The sequence below is a fragment of the Lodderomyces elongisporus genome, chromosome 8 (assembly GCF_030384665.1).
Source record: "Lodderomyces elongisporus chromosome 8, complete sequence".
In the NCBI taxonomy this organism is placed as follows: domain Eukaryota; kingdom Fungi; phylum Ascomycota; class Pichiomycetes; order Serinales; family Debaryomycetaceae; genus Lodderomyces; species Lodderomyces elongisporus.
In genome coordinates this window covers 40,968-65,348 of record NC_083680.1, presented here as the reverse complement: position 1 = coordinate 65,348, position 24,381 = coordinate 40,968, and the positions used below count along the sequence as shown (strand labels likewise).

At 36.0% G+C, this 24,381-nt stretch overlaps 7 protein-coding genes across 7 annotated transcripts; 3 read left to right on the top strand and 4 right to left on the bottom strand. All coding sequences in view use genetic code 12, as the record gives it.

The window, feature by feature from the left end:
* Nucleotides 1-1,891: 1,891 nt before the first annotated feature.
* AGP1 (General amino acid permease) lies at nt 1,892-3,628 on the top strand (the record flags this gene model as incomplete). Its single annotated transcript, XM_001523781.1, has 1 exon — nt 1,892-3,628. One exon carries the CDS (start codon nt 1,892-1,894, stop codon nt 3,626-3,628), a length of 1,737 nt encoding a protein of 578 aa, XP_001523831.1.
* A 535-nt stretch (nt 3,629-4,163) lies between these two features.
* On the top strand, nt 4,164-5,552 carry DIA4 (Serine--tRNA ligase, mitochondrial; the record flags this gene model as incomplete). The annotated part of the gene is made up of 1 exon (XM_001523780.2): nt 4,164-5,552. One exon carries the CDS (start codon nt 4,164-4,166, stop codon nt 5,550-5,552), a length of 1,389 nt encoding a protein of 462 aa, XP_001523830.2.
* Nucleotides 5,553-5,728: 176 nt separating this feature from the next.
* On the bottom strand, nt 5,729-8,998 carry SRO7 (Lethal(2) giant larvae sro7; the record flags this gene model as incomplete). Its single annotated transcript, XM_001523779.1, has 1 exon — nt 5,729-8,998. One exon carries the CDS (start codon nt 8,996-8,998, stop codon nt 5,729-5,731), a length of 3,270 nt encoding a protein of 1,089 aa, XP_001523829.2.
* A 535-nt stretch (nt 8,999-9,533) lies between these two features.
* Nucleotides 9,534-9,877, top strand: dpm2 (Dolichol phosphate-mannose biosynthesis regulatory protein; the record flags this gene model as incomplete). The annotated part of the gene is made up of 2 exons (XM_001523778.2): nt 9,534-9,536; nt 9,623-9,877. The coding sequence occupies 2 exons, from the start codon at nt 9,534-9,536 to the stop codon at nt 9,875-9,877; spliced, it is 258 nt and encodes an 85-aa protein (XP_001523828.2).
* Nucleotides 9,878-10,182: 305 nt separating this feature from the next.
* PVL30_005376 (uncharacterized protein) lies at nt 10,183-11,723 on the bottom strand (the record flags this gene model as incomplete). The annotated part of the gene is made up of 2 exons (XM_061119683.1): nt 10,183-11,660; nt 11,720-11,723. 2 exons carry the CDS (start codon nt 11,721-11,723, stop codon nt 10,183-10,185), a joined length of 1,482 nt encoding a protein of 493 aa, XP_060975666.1.
* A 1,071-nt stretch (nt 11,724-12,794) lies between these two features.
* Nucleotides 12,795-14,672, bottom strand: FET3_3 (ferroxidase fet3; the record flags this gene model as incomplete). Its single annotated transcript, XM_001523776.1, has 1 exon — nt 12,795-14,672. The coding sequence occupies one exon, from the start codon at nt 14,670-14,672 to the stop codon at nt 12,795-12,797; it is 1,878 nt and encodes a 625-aa protein (XP_001523826.1).
* A 2,823-nt stretch (nt 14,673-17,495) lies between these two features.
* FET3_1 (ferroxidase fet3) lies at nt 17,496-19,391 on the bottom strand (the record flags this gene model as incomplete). The annotated part of the gene is made up of 1 exon (XM_001523775.1): nt 17,496-19,391. One exon carries the CDS (start codon nt 19,389-19,391, stop codon nt 17,496-17,498), a length of 1,896 nt encoding a protein of 631 aa, XP_001523825.1.
* Nucleotides 19,392-24,381: the final 4,990 nt, after the last annotated feature.

The following is a 24,381-nucleotide window of genomic DNA, read 5'->3' as shown; positions in this document are numbered from 1 at the left end:
CGAAGTCATAATGCATTTTGTTTCTATATTAAATTTGTTTTGATCATCTATAATCTTCTTTCTAGGATAAACTTGTAAGTGTCTTTATAGATACCTTTGAAGGAGGTTAGTAGAAAATGGAAAGCATAACTTGTGAAGAAGAATGAGAAAAAATAAAACCAAAAAAAAGAAAAATTCTCTTTTTTTTTTTTAAAAAAAAAGGAAATATCAAGGTAGGTTGTTCCGGACTACATCAAGGCGCAGAATTATCTTTGGCTATATTAGCCCGGTTTGTCCAAAGACTATGTTAAAAGCACTAAGTGGCATATTTTGGCAAAGATGATTGGTGGATAAGCTTTTTGTCTTTGGCTGATATATGTATAGTTATTCACATTGGTTTATATCAATAATACAAAGAGAAACGTGTTGTTCTAGTTGAAACTACAAGAAGTGGCTTACAACATTATTGCCCGCGGGTTTTAAGCTTGAAAAAAAAAACATACAAGAGAATATTTTCTTTCCTCTCTCTCTTTCTTTCTCTCTCTCTCTTTCTCTCTCTCCCCCCCTCCAAACTTAATATCTCCTGCGTTAGATGATCAGAAAAATGTGCCAATTGCCGTTGCAAAATATAACAGGAAAATAAAATATTATAAAGCAGGAAAAAAAAAAAGAAACAATCTCTTCGCCGCACCAAGACCAAGAGTAAATTCAAGATGGAAAACTTAATTGAAGAGCTTTGATTTTTACTTGATTGCAAAGAGATAGACCTAGACATGCTACGCAGGAACAAGCCCTAGCTTACCTTAATTTGAAAAAGTGAACTGAATGGCATTGGTGTAATTATAGCAACTAAGTAGACAATAGCCATATTTCACTTTCTCACAAACATTCTCTCGTTATGAGTTTCTTTTTTTTCCTTATTTCCTCTCTTTTGTTCTACTATGATAAAGCTAATTGGAATGAGAACAATTGCCTAAACGCAGTGTAGTAGTAAGTGTGTTGTAGGATATACAACTTACTTAGAATTGCTCGGAGCATGGACTTTTGTGTAAAGCTGTCTTACAGTAAAAATTAGAAGGGAACAAGAATAGGCAAAAATATAGCCGCTGAGCAACCTCTTTGAAATTGCAAAAATGAAAATAAAAAAAAAAAATAGAAAAAAAGAAAGTAAAGGCAAATACACACAAACATCGCTAATACTCCATCTCCCGCCCTTTCTTTCCCATCATACGTTTTTCCCAGTCTATTGTTACTTCATCTACTACTTCAAAAGTGGTATTGGAGTTGAGCGAATTTTTTTTTTTTGCTTTCTTTCTTTCTTTCTTTTTTTTTTCAATTTTTTTTTTCCATCTCTGCAATTCTACCTACATTCTGCAAAAATTAGTCATCATTCAATCGTAGTAACCGTTCTTGTGTAATTGATAACGGATCCTTTCTCCTCTTCTTACTTGTTCTCTCGTTGGAGAGATTTTAGTCGATGGTCCATCCTGCTTAGTGTAATGTGATGCTATAAAGCAAGAGCAAATTGTCCCTCTAGGTTTTTTCTTTCTTTTAAAACACAAAAAAACATGGGGTACTTTTTATACAGACCCAAATCTTCCCTTTTTTTTTCTGGTTTGATTGTTTTTTTTTTAATTCCTTTTCTCTTCTTTTCCTAAAAAATTTCAATTTCCACTCAAGCTTTTTTGAATTTGCTTTTAATTGTTTTCAAGCATCATTATATCTGATCCTTTTGTTGTCACATAACGACAGACGAAAAGAAACAATCAAATTTGAATAAGAAGACCAATTTTTTTTTCAGCACTAGTTTATGGAAAATATTTGAAACTCAAATTCAATACAAATCACAAATAAATAATATACATTCGAGTATAAAGCAAAGCAAAACAACAAGAAACAAAAGAAAAACACAATGTCGGCTTCGAGAGAAAAATCGCCTCCAGTGGAGTCGAAATCAGAGGAGTTTAGAAGCTTTAATGAATCAGAGTCTCCATACGTTTCCTCAACGGAAACCCTTCCCGAAAATAGATCTAGAGCCACCAGATTTGTCGATTCGTTTAGGCGAAAACAAGTTGATGAATCTGAAAAGGGTATGGTTGGTAAACAATTGGCCAAAGATATCAGTTTGCGTCATTTGATTTTGATGGCACTTGTTACTGGTATTGGTACTGGTCTTTTAGTCGGAAGTGGTCAAGTGTTGCACAACTCTGGTCCTTTGTTTTTGATTATTGGTTTTGCAATTGTGGGATCATTTTTGTACCCAACTTTACAAGCTGCTGGTGAGATGGCTGTTAACTATTCAGACTTGTCTGGAGGTTATAACAATTACCCAAGAAGATTTGTTGACGAGTCTTTGGCTTTTGCAATTACCTGGAATTACTGTATACAATGGCTTTCTGTCATTTCTATTGAATTGGTTACTGCGGCAATGACCATTTCATACTGGAACACTACAGTCAATGCCGACGTTTGGGTTACAATCTTTTATGTCGTTATTGTTGTCATCAACTTTATCGGTTCTTCGGGGTACGGTGAAGCCGAGTTCTTTATTGGAAGTTGCAAAGTCCTTATGATTGTTGGATTCATTATTATGGGTATTGTTGTCAATGTTGGCGGTGGACCAGAAGGTGTTTACATTGGTGGAAGGTATTGGCACGACCCTGGCTACTACACCAACTTTAAAGGTTTGTGTTCGGTTTTCGTTACCGGTTCTTTCGCTTTGGGTCAAACTGAGTTTGTTGCATTGAGTGCAAGTGAACAATCCAACCCCGGTAAAGCCATTCCTATTGCAACAAAATTGGTTGCATACAGAATTGTGGTTATCATGCTTGGAAGTTTAACAATTGTTGGTTTGCTTGTTCCATACACTTCTGACAGATTGATGGGTTCTGGTGGTGGTGGCTCACATGCAAGTCCTTTTGTTCTTGCTGCTGCCTTGCATGGTGTTCGCGCTGTTCCTTCAATCATCAACGCTGTGATTTTGATGTCTGTTACCTCAGTGGCATCTTCTGCATTATATTCATCTTCAAGAACTTTGCAATCATTAGCTGAACAGGGATTTGCACCAAAATGGTTCAACTATATCGACAGAAGGGGTAGACCTTTCCGTGCATTGGCTGTGTGTGCCTTCTTTGGTCTTTTCTCATTTATTGCTGCTTACAGCAAACAAGAAACCGTCTTTGATTGGCTTTTGGCTATTTCTGGATTGTCTCAAATCTTTACTTGGAGTGGTATCTGTATTTCACATGTTAGATTCCGTGCTGCTTTGAAATACCATAATGTTTCAACTGACACTTTGGGATACAAGGCATCTACCGGAGTCATTGGATCATACTACGCAATCGTTTGGTATGTTCTCGTTTTAATTGCTCAATTCTGGATTGCATTGTACCCTAAGGGGGAAGGTAAGCCTGATGTCGAGGCATTCTTCCAAAACTATCTTGGTGCAATTGTATTGATCTTGTTCTATGTTTGCCACAAGTTGTGGAGCCGAAATTGGTCATTGTACATTCCATTGAAGGATATCGATGTCAATTTGGACAGAACATACTTTGATCCTGAAGTGTTGGCACTTGAGAAGGAGGAAGAAAAGGAAAAGTTTAAGAATTCTCCTTGGTATAAAAAGATTATCAAGGTCTTGTTTATGTAAATACTTGATATATGTAACAATATTGGTTTTAAGTTTATTTTATGGATTATGTATAATGATGACGCGCACATATAATTGATGTAATTTTTCTGTTTTTTTTTTTTTGTTTCTTATTCCCTCGCCTTTGATCCTTGTAATTTATATTTTTTGTAAAGTTATTCTTTAATTCAATTTTACATTATAAACTGAACATCATCAGGAGTCGTAAAATTTATAATAGTTGCCATTAGTATTGTGATTGAAATTTGGCTTTATTTTGTATTATCTTATTCGTTTTTGCTTCCTTTCGGTTCGATTCACTTTGTATACTCCCAATGAAGAAATGAACACAAGGCAAAACGAATTACGCTAGTGTTGATTAAAGTAGGTAATCCCTATGTCGCGTAGCTGCAAGCCAAAAAAAAGAAAAAAAATAAAAATAAAAATAAAAATAAAAAAAAGAGAGAGAAATCAGATCAACTTTATATTCTTTAAGCAGGAAAATACCTCTAGCATATTGCAACTTTTCACAATACTCTACAACAGTCATAAATCAATGATTCGCTTGCACAAAACAATTTGCTTCCAGAGGCGATGGGCAAGTAATGCAGCAAAGAATTCTTCTACGCTAATGCGGGCGCAGTTGGATATCTCAGACATCATCCTGCGGTCAGAGGAGTACAAGAAATCAGTTGAAAGACGACAATTACCTGATACTTTGAAAGCGGATATAGATTACATTGTGAAAGCACGACCGCTTCAAGGCGAACTTTTTAGCAAAATCAATGCGTTGAAGCGTGAAAGAAACGAATTGGCAAATAAAATCAAATCAAAATCGGTTAAGGTGGATGATGTTAAATTGAGGTTAACAACGATTAAACTGGAGATGCAACCTCTTGAAAAGCAGTTGAAAGATATGCAGGAAACAGTTTATACCAAAGCAGAAGGGTTGCCTAACTTGTTGGATGACGGTGTTCCAGAAAATCCACTTGCAGAAGATATCGTTGCCTATATAAACACCAACAGCACGGAAGCCGCGTCTTTCAATGCATCCAGTGAAGACATGTCAAGAGATCATAAATCCATTTGCGAAAGTATGGGACTCGTCGATTTTGCCACTGCATCACGTATTTCCGGCTCATCTTGGTATTATCTTTTAAAAGATGGTGCATTGCTTGAACAGGCATTGGTGCAATATGCGCTTTCAAGAGCACGCCAACATGGGTACACCATGGTCATTCCACCATCGATTGTCAAATCAGAAATAGTTCATGCTTGTGGGTTCAAACCTAATGACCAAAACAACGAGAAGCAAGTTTACCAAATTGAAGAGGAACCACTTTCATTAACGGGAACTGCAGAGATCCCTCTTGGTGCATTGCACTCATCAACAATATTTCCACCTCATACCAAGCTTCCAATAAAATATGCAGGCGTTTCTAGATCTTATAGAGCCGAGGCTGGGTCTAGTGGAAGGGATACAAAGGGGTTATACAGAGTACACGAGTTTACAAAAGTTGAATTATTCCATTTCACAACTATGGATCAAGCCAAATCAGAACTCGAAGAAATAAAAGACTTTCAAGTTGAGTTGGTGCAAAGTTTAGGATTGAAAGCCAAATTGCTCAATATGCCTACATCAGATTTAGGTTCACCAGCGTTGAAGAAATATGATATCGAGGCATGGATGCCTGGTAGGGGTGCATGGGGTGAGATCACGAGTAGTTCCAACTGTGGAGATTATCAGTCTAGAAGGTTGGGCATTAGACTCAACACTGGGGAGAGCACAAAACATGTAGCAACATTGAATGGTACTTGTATGGCAGTGCCCAGGGTCATTGTTGCTCTTATCGAACAAAACTATGATCCTGAAAGGAAGGTTATAAACATTCCAGAAGTTTTGAGGCCATATATGGATGATAAGAAGGTAATTAGTAAAGATTGAATTATTTTCTGTGTTAAAAAATGTAAAACCTGTACATATAAATACATAAACATTTTGCATATAAACAAATAAGTATATATATATATACTATTATTACATAATTACATGTTTACATATATTTCAAATACAAAAGGTGTAACACCCGCTTCAGATAAAACGCCACTTTAACAATTGCATTAAAAACCAAATTTACTTTGCAAAGCGGAACTATAAAATGATTTCTTTTGATCTTCAAAGCCCTCGGTGAATGTTTGACTGGCGCTATTGGCGTAATCGTTAAACGTTTCTTCTGCACTTTGTAACCCATTTTGTATGCTCTTCATAAATCCTTGCTGACCAAGTCCATAACCTTGATTTGCCCCAGTACCTCTCCTTCTTGGTTGTTCATATGCACTTCCCAGCTGCTGCTGCTGCTGCTGCTGCTGTTTAGATGGCAGTTGCAGCCTTCCAACAGGTTTTGGATTATACCCACCATAACTATTCTGTGGGTTGGCTTCGGGACTTATATTATGTGCCAATTTAGACTCTTCCGTCTTGGGTGCTTTTCGATTAGGACCAGCTATAAGCATGGCCAAGTCGTCCACACTACAATAGCGTATTTGACCTTTAGCCCACGATAATGTACTTCCAGCAGGACGTGGTGGTATAATCAAGTCCGGATTGAACAACCTATCTGTATCTGCATTTCCCTTGAATCGCAGCTTTTCATATGCAGAAGCACAAACAAATTCGGTTTGAGACAATCTTAGATACATTTCCCCCGAGGCCAACAAGTTAGAGTCATTGGCCAATCCTGATTGTATTGACTCTTGTAATTTCAGGAACGTCTCCTTAGGAAGTTTTATAGATGCAATTTCCAGCAATGCTGGAAGAGAGACAAGTTTAAGGAATCCTGTTTTCACCAAAACTGCTAACATGACACCTTTGTCCTTGTAACTAACAACTGCTGCTTTTAAACACGAATCATCATAAACTTTGTGCGCAAGTTTCGTCTTTGGTGTCTTAATTACACGGATGTCTCTATCAGAAATCGTCACTACTAAACCTGGAATTGGCATTCCACTTGCAAGTTGATTAAACCTCTCTTGATTAGCAACCGCGGATAAGCCAAACTGTGATTCAATTGGTATCAATTGCAGCAATTTCGACGCCTCAACATCGCCCCCATCGGAGCTTCTGTGGTTGAGGTGCGCCGACTTGTCTGCAAACGTAACTTCAAACCCACCGTTGCCCATTGGTGTGATTTTGAAATAAAGGAGATTGCCACCACAATTGGTTCCCACCAACAACATTAATGAAGAGTAACCGTCTTCTCCATATTCTAAGATGGCAAATTCCAATGTTGTGATGTAGCAGTTACCAGTTATTGATACCAAGTGCTCTCTGACATTTGCCAAATTGAAAATCACTGCTGGCCCTCTAGAGATATCACAAACAACTAAACGGCCTGACTTGTAAGCTACGGCAGCAAATCCAGCATCGCTCATTTTGAGGACAGAGATTTGCTCTGATGGGTCTAAACGGAGTAAAAATACTGGTGCAAACGAAGCAGATTGAGTAATTGTGCCTGAAATCCTGCTGCTGATATCCAAAATCAGTGCAGAACCATTGGTATGTTGCATGGGACAGGAACTATAATCCCTGTGTGCAGCACTAGACCCATTACCAGTATTTTTGAATTTGCCAAACTTGCAAATTACCACTTCTCCAGTAGCCAATCCAACCAATAACTGCCGGTTTTGGAAAGAGCAAGAGACATGTAAAACTCGGAGATTCTTTGGGTTATCATAATCATAAAGAGATTCTCTCAAACCAACTTGCACAATGCTTTCAGTGCCCAGCTGCTCTCCCTTTGTCACGTCTATGAACCTCACCAACCCGTTTTCGTGACCAGTAATCATGATATTCCTAGTAGAATCATTTTGCCCAATAGGTTTAGGGAAATTTGCCAAAGATGCAGGAGCTCCACCATGCAATAAAGGCGCCACCTTATACCCACCTCCTGATGATGCTCGACTCGACATAATGCTATACCAATCAAGTCTAACAACTTGTCTAACATCAATGAAACTCAACGGAGGATTTATAAGTGACATCGATGTGGGCAACACCGTAGTGCCCAAGTCAGAGCTACCTTGACCACCTGCATTATCAGCAAAATGAACAAAATATATTCTGCCCAAATTTGACACCAATAATAAATAAGAAGGGTTGTGCCCGCAATGGAAATAAGGTGATCCATTTTCGGTTATTGGTTGTATAATCCTGATAAACTCCAAAGTATTTTCTGGTTTGAGGTAAAAGTCAATTGGAACCTTGCGCTGGCCGTTTTGTGGCGTAGCGTAAAACTTACCTTGAGTTTCGTGCGATGTTAGCGAGTATTTCAAGGTATAGCCAAAATCCAACACGTGGATCAGGTTTGTTGATGAGGGATCACCACCACTAATAAGTAATTTCGTGTTTTCTGGGTCTTCTCCACAAACCCATTTGGCAGTGACAATAGGATTGAAAACTTCGGGGATCTCCAATGGAGGACCTTCTTTATGTATCAGCGTTTCAAAAAGCGTTCTAGCCTCCAATATAACACCACCTTCTAGATCCCAAAACACAATCGAATTATCACCATGAATAGTCACTGCATGAAGTCCATTTGGATGGAAATGAGCTTCAACAACAGATGGTCTAACCATCTTTTGGCTACCAAATATCTTCTTTTTCCCACCATTGGCAATATGTGTGCTGTATTCAAATGCTCTATTTTGTTTTGTTAATTCGTAAACTAAAACACTCTTCACTTCTGCCGAGACAAGCGAGTAAACAACCGCGCATTGATTGTATGCAACTAATAAGGTCCCTATGTCTCGAGGATGCCATTCTATCGAAACGACTGGTGACATTTTCTCCTTGGGCAACACCCGTTTCTGTAAATTATCAATACGGAATGGTGTTAAATTATTACGATCAATGTCAAAGAATAGTAGACTACCATTTGCCAACCCTAGTATTAGCCAGTCCAAAGCTGGATCACTTTCGGTTGCAGTAACGGTTCCCGGAAACAGTGCCTTGCCCAAAATTTGTTTGGAGTGGAGCGATAGTATTGTGAGGCCTGATCCGGGCGATCCGCAAAGTAAGTAGACACCTTTAACAAACTTGAGGAAAGTTATCGGGTGCTTCAAGTTGAACTCAAACACTACTTCCACATTAATTTGGCCATAGACACGTACATCATTATTTTTTGTTGAGACTGCCAATAAGGATTGGATAGGGTCGTACGCCACAGCCTCGATGGAATCGGGTGGAATACCAATTTGATTAATTACTGACACATCAATGGATTTTGCATTCACTTCCTCCGGCGATAGTGTCTTGGAGCCATGAGTCTTTAATGCATTCGAGAGTGTATTTAATGATAGTGGTGCTTTTCTTGATTTGGAAAATAATGGCATTGTCTGGTCTAAGTTAATGCTAATGGGAAATTAGAAAATGTACGTTCTTGTTGTTTATTTTTTTTTTTTTTAGTTTTCTTGGGTTTCTTCGAGGAGATCAACAACGTATGAATTATGTCCAAGGATTTGTTCTGTACGTCCGCAGGGTCTAACACTTGGTTATTATCGTTTTCTTTTTTTTTGGCTCTATTTTTGACAATTAAGTCTTTCTTTTTTGAAAGTTATTGGTTTACAGCTGAAAATTGAGAATGAGTGTGTGTGTATATATCTGTAGGTGTGTAAGTTTGTACAAGTATAAGTGTGTGACTTCTAATTTACTGTACATGGCTATGTTCCACCTCCTTTTCTTTTTTTTTCCACTACCCCCCCCCCCCCCCCCCTCACCCTCCTAATTGGTAGCACTTTTTGATTTTGACGTCAATATCCGAGAACACGTATTTCTTCAAGAATGACGATTAGAAGTCGAAGAAAGAAATAAACAAGTATAAAAAGAAAGTAAGGTAACACCAATTTTTCAGAGGCGCAACAACTCACAATGGTATGTTTCAAGACAATAATAAAATACATTCTACTTCTTATCTTCTACTATCAAAGCTAAGTCTAATATGCTAACCTATTCATTAGGCTCTCGATAAATTACTAGGACTTGGAATGCTCGCGGTAGCTGCCTTTGTATTTTCATACTATACAACATGGGTATTTGTCCTCCCCTTTGTTGATGACGCGTCACCAATCAACAAATTCTTCTTACCAAGAGATTATGCAATTAAGTTGCCATTCTTGCTTTTGCTAATTGCTGGACTTGGTGTGGGTACATTCATTGGCAAAGTCTTGATCAAGAATCTGCAGAAACAAAAGAGTAAGAAAAAGGCACAATAAAGAGATATGGCGATTTACACCAATTGAAATTCAACTATGAGGAACTTTCTTTTTTTTTTGGAAGAAGAAGAAGAAGAGGAGGAAGAAGAAGAATAAGCCATAGAGAGAACCGGTTGAGTGAGTATTGGCGAAAGATCTTGTTATTTCTTTTTTCAAATCAATTTTTATTGCAATTGAATTGATATTAACCACAACTCAGGACAACGCAGCCGGTCTGATTAAGAATAATTGGTGAAAAATGTTTAAGTACTACTTTGTTGTTGTTTTTTTTGCGCTTTGATTAATCTATTGTTGCACTCTTTTATTCACGATCGAACTATATAATGACCTGAGTTTGTAATATATTTTACACCTTTGAAAGGCTTAACATTCTCACCCAACCCTCTTGCGCTTTTAATCTTTAAACTCTCAACTTTGAGACCACTGGGTACTGACCCTTTGTGACAATATTCAACTTCCAAATACAAAGGAGCTTTATGACGGGATGTTGCTATAGCTTCATCTTCATTTTTGTGGTTCTGTTTTTCTCTTTCTCTTTCTCTTTCTCTTCCTCCTGCAATTTCTTTCTCTTGTACCTCTTTTCCGTTTTCCTGTTCGTCATCATTATCGGCATCTGTCACAATTGAGCCACTCAATGTTGGTACTACATTTTTTTTAATTTCTCTAATGCTCCATTCGTGTTTTCTGTTTATCTTGTTTTGAAAATCACCATGTGTAATTCGATTCACTTTAACTTGGTCGTTTGAATCAGCACAAACTATTTTTATTTTCACAAATTCAACTTTATTAATCATTTGAGCTGGGAAAATCTTTATCTCAAAATCCGACGAAGATTCATTGGTCACAAATTGAACGTCAATTGTACCAAGTTTGATGAGGTTCATTTTTTCCTTATAGCTCTGCATCTGATTCAAGTCAACATCATACTTCATCAACGTAGTCTTACCATCTGGAGGTATAAATGAAAGCACGCCTCTGCGTTCTCTAAAGAGATCATAGTTCACGCATCGATGCAAGCTCGGTAGCTCTAGATGTGCCCCAACTTTGTTGAGAATTAACTCAAGCGTGGGAACACCCGTCAAGTGGCACAAGAAATCAATTCTTCCATCAATATGACCGTTCAATATATAGTTGTCCACCAGACTGTCGTTCTTGCTTGAGTAGAATGCAGAATCAAAATGTTCAACTTTGTTTCTTTTGACTATGGGTTTGATCAATAAACTAACAGTCTCAATGACATCAACATACATCTCATTGCTCGTATGTCTCACATCGGCTCTTCTCCAAGGTATATCATTCGAAAAGGCTTGTCCCGTATTGCTTTGATTATACCCAGTTGTTCTCTGTGCCTCGTTTAAAATCTTTGTGAGCAATGAGTTGTGCTTGACCAAATCCCTCAATTTATTGAAATCCGTGATATTTGGAGACCCATCGTCGAGCATCTGGTAGAGGATCAATGTTACGACATCATTATGATTGCTGATTTTAGAGCTACTGAGCTCGCCAAAAAATTCTTCCAAAGTCTCTATAAGTCGCTCAATAAATGTATTTGGAAGCAATGGATTCGCTGAGGAACTCGTTATTTTTACTCCAACATCGTCCTTTGAACATAGTAGAACAAACGATAAAGAGTTTTGTCTATAAATAATAAGGTCGTACTTGGCATTAAGTGCAATTGTAGATGGTAAACTTTTATTTGTGGCTGATGTTGTAGTGTTATCGAAGCCTGTTGATGTAGCATCCAAATCATAAATCTTGTGCAATAAAGATTTGAAGCTGGGCACTAATAGCTTGCTGGAATATTCATATACTAGAGAATGTGCGGCATCGGAAATGTACAACGCATCAATCATTTCTTTCTCTCTCTCTCTCTTTTTTTTCTTTTGGTTTTCCCCTTGCTAGTAAAGAAAGTGGTGGGAATTGGCAGTTGATAATCTATTTTGAATTTCAACTTTCTTTTTTGCGAGAGAGGTACAAGTGATGGTACTCAATAAAATCTTGGTGAACGTAATCGTCAAAGTTCCGTTCCAAATCCAGAACTTTGTGTGACTTACAATACAACCTATATTTTGTAAAAAGATAGGGAGAGGGAAAGAAAAAAAAAGAAGACAAAAAAAAGAGAAAGAGAGAGGAACCAGACACTATGTAGTTCGCACCATATCACTCAAGAAACTACCCTAGTACAAGAAGAGCCAAAGTCAACGACGCAATTCATAAAGTGACTAACAAGCATTCAAATGAATGAACAATAATAAGAAAAAAAAAAAGAAGAAATTGATTAATATAGACCGGGCATTAATATCTATAACTATAACTCTAAACACAAACGCTGTTGAAAAAAAAATAACATACGTAATAATAAAATATAATAAAAAATAGAATGGTTATAACAAAATTCACCAATTATCTTGGTGATGGAAACAAAAAAAAATTAAACTTGGATGAGAGCTTCAAATTTTGCTCTCAAAGTTTAGAAGGGAGAAAATAGGTGTATAAAATAAGGGAGATCGGGGCGGAGGGGTGATTGCTTTTATCAAGCGGATCGGTGGATGTTTAGTGGTAGATGGGAGTTGTGAAGTTGTGAATGAGGGGTGTGGGTCATTATCTTCATTAAAACAACCTGTTTTTGTTTTACTTGAACCTGGCAACATTATAGATGTGAAATTATTTATCTTTCTTGAGTTTGTTTCACGAAGTGGAAAAAGGACTTTATTTTCCAATTTTTCAATGTCCTCTCCACTTACACACACAACTTTTTTCAATCTAAACTTTTGAAATAATAAATAATTTCAATCATGTTCTAATGCAACTAGGCTTTATTACAAATGGTGGTTGGTTGTTTGGTTGGTGAGTTGGTTGATTGGTGAGTTGCTTTGTGGGTTGATATATGATTCTTTTATTGATCACTTTGACAGCTTTAATGGCTAAGTTTGCCAGTGACGCCGTTGGATGATCCAGTTTCGACAATTTCTTCAACACTATCATCATTTACGTCATCAAGGTCGACCATCAAATCCTTGGCAACTCTTTCCTCGACATCCTTGATGTCTTGCATACCGTAGAATGCAATAGCAGCCAATCCAAGAACACCGGCAACACAAGAAAACACCAAGGCAACAATACCTTTAGCAGTGAATCCAGTTGGTAATCTCTTTTGTTGAACGTTTTGGCCAGTCAAGTCCAAGTAATTGTCAGCATTAGCAGCAGCATTACCTTTGTATGGAACGCCAACTTTCTCACAAATGTCAATGTGATTTTGGGTCAATTGTTGGGATGAGTTGCTTGAAATTGCTGCAGGGTTTTCAACCAATACAATGGCCAAACCTTGGTCCAAATGCCATTCAATGTGACAGTGGAAGAACCAAACACCAGGGTTGTCAGCTTTGAATCTAATGACAAAGTACGATTGTGGACGAACATAAACAGTATCTCTCATCATTGGGTACTCTGGCCATTCAGCATGATCGCTGGCATTGAAGCTCAATGGTGACTGGTCGTCATCTCTAGCAGGACCTCTTTCAATCACTTGGAAAACGTGTCCGTGCAAATGGAAAGGATGGGTACCGGTATCCAAGTTGTTCAATACGATATCGACGACTTCGTCTTCTTCCAACACAAATGTGTTTGTGTTTGTACCGTAAATTAACTCGTTGGTGGCAGCTTCACCAGCTGACAAGACAGTGTGCAAGGTTGGGACCTTTGGTGTAGTGTAAGTGATGTTGTTGAAGAAGGCGTAATTAACACCGTTGCCAAGGTTGTCCATTTGCACCTCAAGTGTGATTTGGTAGTCAGCATCATCGAGCAACTTTTCTTTTGAAAGTGGCTTCAAGTAGAAATCATCCAAAAAGTCATCGATGGAGTCGACATAGTACTGCTCTGGCTTGGACTCGTCGAAAAGAGTCTCGTTATAAACAATGTAATTGGTACCGTTCAATTGCAAATCGTCGGGGATGGTATCCAACATGGTGTCGTCAACTTTGTTCATAAATGCAAAGTTCTTGTCAGTTGAGTTCTTGGTGGTGACCAAAACAGTGTATCTCTGTGCAATTGTGATGTAAAGCATGCTGGTGGTGTTTTTCTCGACATATACACCATCAACTTCAACCACAGTCATGTCGTGGTCCTCCATCCATATATATTGCGAAACAAATCTACCAGTGTTGACGATTCTCAACAAATACGTCTTGTTTGGTTCAACTTTCCAAGTAGCATTTCTGGTTTCGTTGAACAAGATGTTGTCGATGATTGGTTCAGCACCTGTTGGGTTAAATCTAGACAAGAACGAAGGCATCAATTCATCTGAAGTGTCGTGGTAATGTTCACTCAATGACAAGACAACCTCTTCATCGTAGTCGTATGGAAAATCGTCATCTTCAATGATGAAGATACCTCTCATACCATCGCCGTATTGTCCTGAGGTGTGTGAGTGGTACCAATAAGAACCGACTTGGTCACCAACAGTGAAATTGTACAAGAATGTCTCACCAGTAGGGATTGGACACTGACTGACAAATGGAGGTCCATCCATTTGACTTGAACCTGGTTGGAACATACCGTGGAAATGCAAAGTAGTGTTGGCTGTTTCAAAAGAGTTGATCAAGTATAATTGGACTCTGTCACCTTTCTTAACTCGAAGTGTAGGCAATGGCCAAGTATTGTTGAAACCAATCATCTTACGTGGATAAACACCATCAGGGTTAGCATCTACCCATGTTGTGTTGAACCACCATGTATGAGTCTCTGCAGAAATAAAGGTTGCGAAAAACAACACTGACAAGAGCGAAAACAATCTCATCTTGTATAAAGTGGTTTTGAAATTTTGGTTGGGGTTGCGGTTGGGTGTAAGTGAGGGGGAAAATAAAAAAGTCAAGCTTGTGTAGTGAAAATTAGGAGCTTTTTGTCTAAATTTAAGTTCCTGATATATATATATATATCTGTATATGTATACGTATATGTATATTTATATGTATCGGATATATGAAATGTTATATTCTTGGTGCCAAGACTTCTGTCACTCTCGTAATTATTTTTTTTTCTCTCCACTAAATTACTTGGCAGGGTGTGGTAAGTAAAGATTAACGGGGTGTTTTTTCTTTTCTTGGTCCGCTAAGTGATGCTTGAACCCAAATTTGGAAAAGTGAATTGGAACAAGGAAAAGGAACCAAACAAAAGGTATTGGTGGTGGTGGTCAAGGTGGTGCTAATGTTGAAAAATAAAATTTGAATTTTTAGTTTTGTTTCAAACAATCCAAGAGGAAAGGGAAATTAGGGAAATACAGAAAGGAAGAATTGAAGATACTTTTCAGGGATATATATATAGACATAGCTGAGCAGGCAAAGACATGTTATTTGTGTTATTGTTTGCATATTGGGATACGTTTGTTTTGTATTGATCATTTTGAGCCGTGAAGTTATATCAGACAAAAAAAAAATGTATATAAAAAACAAAGAAAAAAACAAAGAAAAAAAAAACCGAAGCACAAACTAGCTTGGGTTATACTAGGCTTTGCTTAATTGTTTTCATAACCTAAAGTTCGGTAAAGCTTTACAGTACAATAAAAGCGGAGGTTGACGAATAGCTGATTGGGAATTTTTGTATTTAAAATATGCATAGGGCACAATTCTTTTTTTTTTTTTTTGAAAAAACTAAATTGTTTGTTTCTGTTGTTGTTGATTTTATTTTATTATGTCCCCGGTGGCTTTGAATGGGATGATGAGGGTGTCAGAGATAGAGAAAATGAATGAAAGAAGAAGAAAGAAAGAAAAAAATGTCTGCATTCAACTGATGAGAATTTTAAAAAAAAAAAAAAATTTAATTTTTTTTTTTAATTAAGTTTTTTGTTGGATTCATCTGATAATGCAACTGAGGTTAATACATTTCCAATAGCTTCTACACAATTTGTAGTGTTTCATTTGATGCGATTGAAGTTACGAATAGTTAATGAATGTTTATTGATGAAGAAGTTCATAAAGAAGACACAGTAATTTTTAAATAGAACTTAGAGGGTTATGTTGCCATTCATGGTAAGATGAGATGGGAGGAGGGGGAGTAGGTTCAATACAAATGAATACTTTCCCTCCTCGTTGAATATCTTGCACTGGTGGTGATAAAATTTATGAGAAAAGACAATATGTTGTATGACACTGTGTCAAAGTATATTATTATTACTAATGCCACTATTAGTACATTACAATAAATGCTTCATAGCTTAATTGGTGCCTTTTCTTTGTTCAACAATCAATTAAAAAATGGAAATTGACATATTTTTTTTACAGACACTAAACAAATATGACCATTATTTTATTGTTTTTTTTTTGGAAAGTGCCTTTAACGCACGGGGCCCATCTCTCCACTAAGCTATATGATCCATAACCTCTGTCTTTGTTTCCATGATGTTACATTAATTGACAAGGTATTGTTTTTCTTTTCAGCTTCCATTAATGTGTTCTTAATTGACTATCAATAATAAATGTATTTATGCATTACAAATCCAGCAATTAAATTTTCTTTAGAAAAATAGTGAGAAAATGAAAAACAATAGTTGGTGGCTTAAAATAAAAAGTGGTGTGCGCGAGCTAATAACCGTAATGAAATTTCATCACGCAGACAGTAGCCCGGTTCTCTAGCCAGTAAGGTCAATGCACTCAATACAACAAGTTGTTTCCAGATTTATGACTCTTTTTTTTCTTTTTTTTGGTTGCTGCAAAAATGAGGCTTAGAATGCAAATTGGTAGTTCAATTAGTTCAAGTGCATAAAGTTTGATGATGTGAAAAAGGAGGTTTGATGAAAAGTTTTGATATTTTTGCAAGGTCTCAAATCTAGCAGCCAAGAGACCCTTTCCAAGAAAAAAAGAAAAAGAAAAATCTTCTGGGAAACATGTATATAGAACAAATATACGAATCATGCATTGCAAATAAAGTATTTTTCGTGAATACCAAATGGCAGTCATTATGATGGCATCAAAATATTCTCTCATTCTTTCTGCTTAATAAAGCACAATTATCTGTTGCTACTACTGCTACCACAATTACCAGACTATTTGATCAATACGGGCAAATTGTATTAAAAGTTAAAAAAATATACAGTACTTATATAAGTAATAAAAAAAAATAGACTAAATTTGAAAAATAAAAATATAGTAAAGGAGGAGGAGGTAGCTGGGGGAGGGAGGGGGGGTTTATGGGGGCATTCTCAAGTAATTATCAACAATCACTTTTTATTTATCCAAAAATTCTTCATTATCTTCATAATCTTCATTATCTTCACGTCATCATCATCATCATTGTTATATTGGGGGGCAGCGAAGTGGGGAGTCATTACAGTTGCGTTTCAAATTTGTAATAAACATCTTCATACCCTAGTTTTTCCCATCAACTTCATAATCAATTCATTCTTTAGCATGTACAATCCATCCAAAACAACTAGTTCAAGAAAGAGCTTCACCATCTTTAACAGATCATTTTTGGTCAAACTTTTTCACGCACACACATATTTTTTTATCGTGTCTTGAACTTTATGTACATAGCTTCGGAATCATATAGATATAATGGTAAATAAAAGTGTAAGCTAGGGTAGATAGGAGATGCTTTACAGCTTTGGGAAAAAATTGGAGCTGTCTCAAATTCTTCTACTGGAATCTCCAACTAATGAATTGTTGGAGTCTTTTGCAACATCTTCTGAGATATAATCATCGTCGCCTTCCTCATCGAAATCAACATCCAAATCTCTAGCAACTCTCTCCTCAACATCCGTGATATCTTGCATACCGTAGAATGCAATTGCAGCCAATCCAAGGATACCAGCAACACAAGAAAACACCAAGGCAACAATACCTCTGGCAGTAAACCCAGTTGGTAATCTCTTTTGTTGAATATTTTCACCAGTCAAGTCCAAAAAGTTTTCTGCATTTGCCGCAGCATTACCTTCCAAAGGAATACCAGCCTTTCTACAGATATCCTTGTGGTTTTCAGTCAATTGTTGAGATTTGGTTTGTTGCAAGGTTAATGGATCTTCAACAAGGACAATGGCCAAACCTTGGTCCAAATGCCACTCAATATGGCAGTGGAACATCCAGAGACCTGGGTTATCAGCTCTAAATCTCATCACAATGTATGATTGTGGGTTCACATAAACAGTATCCCTAAGCATTGGATACTCTGGTCTTTCAGCGTGGTTTGAAGCGTCAAAAAGCACTGGGTCCTGGTCATCATCAATACTCTCGTGTCTCTCAATCAATTGGAAAACGTGTCCATGCAAATGGAATGGATGCTTACCGGTATCCAAGTTGTTAAGCACAATGTCAATAACATCATCTTTTTCCAAGACAAATGTATTGGTGTTTGTACCGTAAACCAACTCATTGGTGGCAAATTCACCAGCAGATAATGCAGTGAGCAAAGTTGGAATCTTGGGTCTAGTGTATGTGATATTGTTGAAAAAGGCATAATTGACACCATCATTCAAGTTATCCATTTGAACATCAATGGTGATGGTGTAGTCAGCATCATCGAGCAACTTTTCTTTTGAGAGTGGCTTCAAGTAGAAATCGTCAAAGAAATCATCAATCGAGTCCAACAAGTATGGTTTGGGCTTTTCTTCTTCAAACTTCTTTTCATCATACACAATGTAATTGGTACCATTCAATTCCAAGTCGTCTGGAATCAAGTCCAACATGTCGATATCGACTCTATTCATCATTGCATAATTTTTATCGGTTGAATTCTTGGTGGTGATCAAGACAGAATATCTTTGAGCAACGGTGATATAAAGCAAATCAGTAGTGTTTTTTTCTACATATACACCATCAACTTCAACAATGGTAAAGTCATGGTCCTCCATCCAAAGGTACTGTGACACAAATCCACCAGTGTTGATAATCCTCAACAAATATGTCTTGTTTGGCTCAACCTTCCAGGTATTGTTTCTGGTTTCATTGACCAAGAAATTTGCAGGAATGGGCTCGGCACCAGTGGGGTTGAATCTAGACATGAATTTGGGGATCAAGACATCAGCGCTTTCGTGATAGTGTTCACCAAGTGTCATCACAACTTCCTCATCATAGTCGTATGGGAAATCGTCATCTTCAATGATAAAGACACCTCTCATACCATCACCGTATTGGCCAATTGTGTGGGAGTGGTACCAATAAGTACCAACTTGATCATCAACAGTAAAATTGTACAAAAATGTTTCTCCTGGTGGAATAGGACATTGGGTAACCATCTCTGGTCCATCCATCTGATTAGTACCTTTTTGGAACAATCCGTGGACATGCAACGAGGTGTTTCTGTCATCAAAACCATTGGTTAAGTATATTTGGACTCTGTCGCCCTTCTTTACTCTGAGGGTAGGTAATGGCCATGAGTCATTAAAACCAATCATGGGACGTTCAAACACACCATCGGGGTTGGCATTCACATAAGTGGTCTTAAACCACCAAGTATGTGTTTCTGCATTTGCACCACCCAACAAGATGGACAAGGTTACAATGAATAATGTTAATACACTATTCATCCTTTTTCTTCTTTTTTATGAAGTATTTATATTTTTTTTTGAAAATGTTCTTGTTTCTTTGTATTTTTTTTTTTTATTGGGAAAATAAGAAAAAAATAAAACCTTTGTGGGAATCTAGTAGTATCAATCTCTCTTGGCTAAAGTGTGTCAAATACAAGTATATCTCGTTCACCGCCACTAGCACTACTACTACTATTATCCTTGAATCTAAGGTTGATATGAAGTATGTATGTATGTATGTATGATTGTAATCAAATGAGAACCCAAAGAACAAAAAAGAAAAAGAAAAAGAGAAGAAAAGAAAGAACCAAAAGAAGAAAAGGAAAATTAGCTCATGAGAAATGGGATCTCATCAATCCTTTATATATATATATACAAATATACAGCACATCGTCAAGAATCCCTTTTCTTCTCCTGATTTTTTTTGCTTGTTTGATATTATTCTCCATCATATTCTTCCTTTAATGTGATGTATACAATTTGTGTACAATTTGTATACAATTTTGATTGAAATTGTTATAGTTTAATTATTTTATTTCCTATGGTTAATTAAGTAACTGTGACTATTAGAGACCTAGGAATGATGTGCTTTGCATTGTGAAGCGCTTTCCCGAATAGAAAATGGTGAGTGAACTAGCGGGTATGCTTCTGCCTAACAACTAAAATAAATATATATATAAATTATGAAAATGTATGATGGAGGTGAGAGTGTTTGGAAGCTATCTATTCAATCAAAGTACGGGAGTTTGTTTGTTTGTTTGTTTGTTTGAAGTTGATGTTCATTTTTTTTCTTGGCTCTTTGAACTATTTTCTCTTAGCTGGATGGTAAAATGTTGTAGATGGAAACCTGTTTGTTGATGTACGGCTTGCAAAAAAGAAAGTTACAGAAGAGACTAAAGATCAGGTAATTTTTGTTTTTGTTTTTTTTAATTTTTTTTGGACAAAGGATTGGTAGAGAAAATTTGCAGCTGGTAGCACTTGCATGATTTTTCACCTACGTGCATATACTGTGTGTGAGAATAATAAACAGAGTCAGCTCCAATTTTTTTTTTTTACTTTTGTTGTCCCTTTGTATGTATGTTACAAAAAACTGGTTTATTTTGAAGAAAAATAGAGAAGAATAGGATGGAGTACTCAATTTCAATAGTAACACAAGGCACATTAGCCTTTGAGGCATTGCATAAATTAACATTTAGCATTCTTACAATATGTTTTTGTTCTTACTTTCTCTTTCTCTCTTTCTTTATTTTTTTTTTTCGTTCCTTCAGCCAATGAGATTCGCGTTGGTTAGTCAATAAAATTTCATTCGTTCTCGGACACTGAAATTTTTTGTCTTTTTTTTTTCCACCCCAATTTGATTATCAGATTGATCTTATAATTTATCTTTCTCTCTCTCTCTATTTTTTTTTAAATTTAATGTCTGCAGACACTGAATTTTTTTTTAGTTCTTTAAATATTAATTTATTTTTTTATTATTGTACTTTTCCCTTGTGAAATTTTTTTTAAATTTTTGTAATTTTTTTTTTATATCTTTCATCTTTCAAGGAAGAACAATAACCAACATTCAACTACTTTATCTTTCCACCTTTTTTTTTTCGTTTCCGATGCCATACTCTGTTGTATTTTCCTTCATTTTTTAAATTTTAGTGTACATAAGGCGGCTTCTTCCTCCAATAAAATGGAGTTTAAGAGTTCAAAGGGTAAAGGAAAAAGGAAAAAGGAAAAAGGAAACCGAGATATGGTTGTGTTCTTCGATTACTTTGCGGAAAACTTCTGGTAAAGTTGAAAGAATTTCTATTTCCTCCTCTCTTTCTCCATCTTAATCTATACCCAATTACTAACCCGTAATTTTTCATTTTTTTTTCCATACACACACCCCTTCCCGACCCCGCCATGGTTTGTAAAATGAAAAGAGTGGGAAAGAAAAAAAGTTTCAACCGTGGTTAAGAGCAATTGAGAAAAGGCATTACTTTGTATATCCATTGAACCAATCAGAGACTAATCGATACCAATATTGATACCTAACAAACTAAAAAATTTTATTAGCAAGTATTCTTTTATTTTTCAACTACAATTGCGCTACTATTGTTCGTGAAACAATAACACTCAGACACAAGTCATAACCTCTGCTTCTCCCTTAAAAAATAAATGAAAGACAAAAGACAAAAGACAGCCACCATCTACAAGTCCGTTCCTCGCAAGCAGCTGAAAGATAATAACTTTTTCTTTTTCATGCAGCAGAAGGAAACAAAGAGGTGCAGAGTATAAGAGTTGAAAATCAATGCCTTTTAAAATATATATTGGCCAATCGCAGTAGGATACATGCAAATAAATATAATGAAAGAAAATTGTAAGGAGAGTGAAGGAGAAAGGGAGAGAGAGAAGGAGAGAAATCAGAATGCCTGTATATATGTCTGTATATGTATGTGTGTTTGTATCTACATGTTGTATGACTTCTTATTTGTCTTTAGCCAGTGATATTATTCTGCTCTTGATATACACCCTTTTTGTTGTATTATATTTTTCTTTTGGAAGTTATTGTTCAATAAATCATACTACAATTGTAAGGAGGTCATTATAGAATAAGTGCAACAATGTACTGTCAAGTAGCATTAGCACATGCTTGTACACTACAGGCTCAATACTGGACAATGATTCACTTCACTAGTTTGAGTCTCTTATCCAATACTATTAGTCCAATTCCTTTTTTTGATGTTTTTGTGAAAAAAATAATTCATTTTTGACGATGGACTCTTCCAAACACAAAGAAAGAAATGGAAGGGGAACATCTTCTCCTGTCACTCTCTTTTTTTTCTTGACTTTCTCTTTTCTCTGTTTTTTTCTCTTTTCTTTTTTTTTTTTTGGTTCGTAAATGCAAAATTAATGAAAAGAATTTAAAAAGGAGGAGCAGAAGGAGCAGAAGGAGGGGAGGATAAAACTAGCGTAGCCAATTAAACATCTGAGAAAACTGCGAACGTCGCACATGGCATGTGTCTGTCTGTCTGTTTGTCTGTTTGTGTGTTAGAAAGAAAAAAAAAAAGATTAATTTAAATTAAAAAACATAAAATAATAATAAATTAAATTCAGACAGACACTTTTTTTTTCTGTCTGGTATATTTGTATGCAGTACCATATTTACTGTTACTATTTATATTTTGTTGTGCGTGTAACTACTACAATTACCCACTACAACCCACTACAACTACAAGAAATTCCTATTGTCACCAAAGAGAGAGGCTTGAAATATATTGGTTTATTTTATCTGATAGATCTACGAACCTGTCAAAAAGAATAATATAATAGAATGAGATATAATTTTAAAAAAAGAACCCATATCAATCAACATTTCAAATACCTACACAGCTAATTTCGTAAGTCTACGTTTGAACTAGTCTAATATATACTCTTCCTTCAAAAGGAAAGAAAGTGTTTTTTAATTTGCAGTTGATCTTTTTTTTTCTCAAAGTTGTCGTCAATTTTATAGTGGGTTGCGGTTTCAGCCTTGCGCTTTATATGGTTATTGTTGATGTTAATTTCGAGAGCTAAATCCCTCAGGAAAACCGTGTAAACTTTTGCTTCTGTTTCTGTTTCTGTTTCTGTTTCTGTTTCTGTTTCTGTTTCTGTTTCTGTTTCTGTTTCTGTTTCTATTTCTGTTTCTATTTCTGTTTCTGTTTCTGTTTCTGTTTCTGTTTCTGTTTCTGTTTCTGTTTCTGTTTCTGTTTCTGTTTCTATTTCTGTTTCTATTTCTGTTTCTGTTTCTGTTCCTCTTTAGTTTTTTTAGTTTTTGCCCTAAAAAAAATACTTGTTGGCTACTTTGGAAAATTACAATACATGTAGTTGAATGCCAAGACTTGAATTGAAACACAATCTTTGTTTTTTTAATAAATTGGTTCCTCCAATAATAAACTTTTTAGAATGCATCATATCTCGATTTCGGTATAATATTTCATCACCAGCACCAATTTGCAAAAAGAAAAAAACAGAATAGGAAAAGAATAAGGAGAGAGTGGAAGAGAAAGATGACAAAGTCAAAGAGAAAGAGAAAGAGAAAGAGAAAGGGCCAGTGTTGGAGAAGAGATTGAAATATAGTACACAAAAGATGTATTCCTTAAACTCGGTCTTGTCATTTATTTGTCTTTCCTCTTTCCACTTTCATATTCTACTGTACTCAGTTGACATCAACAAATTAGGATGGAGGAACTACACTAAACACTCGGACCTAAAATAAATTAATCAGCCAAAAAAAAAAAGAAACAGATAATAACCAATTGCTAGCATCACCTTCATTTTATTATCTTGTTTATTATTTCATCACTTTTTTATCTGATTTATTTACTTTTGACAGGTTGTGGGACCTCTTCCTCCCTATCCTCTTGGCACTTTATGCACAATCAAATTATGTATTAGAACTTGCAATCTAAGGAAAGTAGAACCAAAAAACAAAACAAAACAAAAAAAAGGTGCACTCAAATTTAAATAAAAACTCATCAACGCCACATATAATGAGGCTTTTCTATTTAATAATAAAAACTTAGATTTGAATAATAAACGAGAAGAACTCTTTGCTTTTAAAACAAATGATGTTAGTGATGATCACGTGATGTACTTACAATAATATATTCATACTAATTGTTAGGGTTGAACAGTAAGTATATTGAAATATCAAATGTAGATTATAAAGACAAGTTTACATCAAGAGAAATATCTTCTTGTTTTACTTCTTTTTGTTGAAATCTCTGCAGAAGCACGAACCTTTTTTTTTATTGAAATAATGAGAAAAAAAGAAAAGAAAAGGTGAAGAGGAAGATTAGTACTTACTTCACATTTCTCAACATTTTTGCATCAAAACTAGTCATACTTTAAATTTGCATTGCAAAAACTTGGAGGCAGTGAATTTGAAATACCAAATATGGTTATCTTGAAAACAGTGGCTAACTATAGCCCACTTTAAGTTGAAACTATTGTTGCAGTATATTTAAAATTTGTTGTC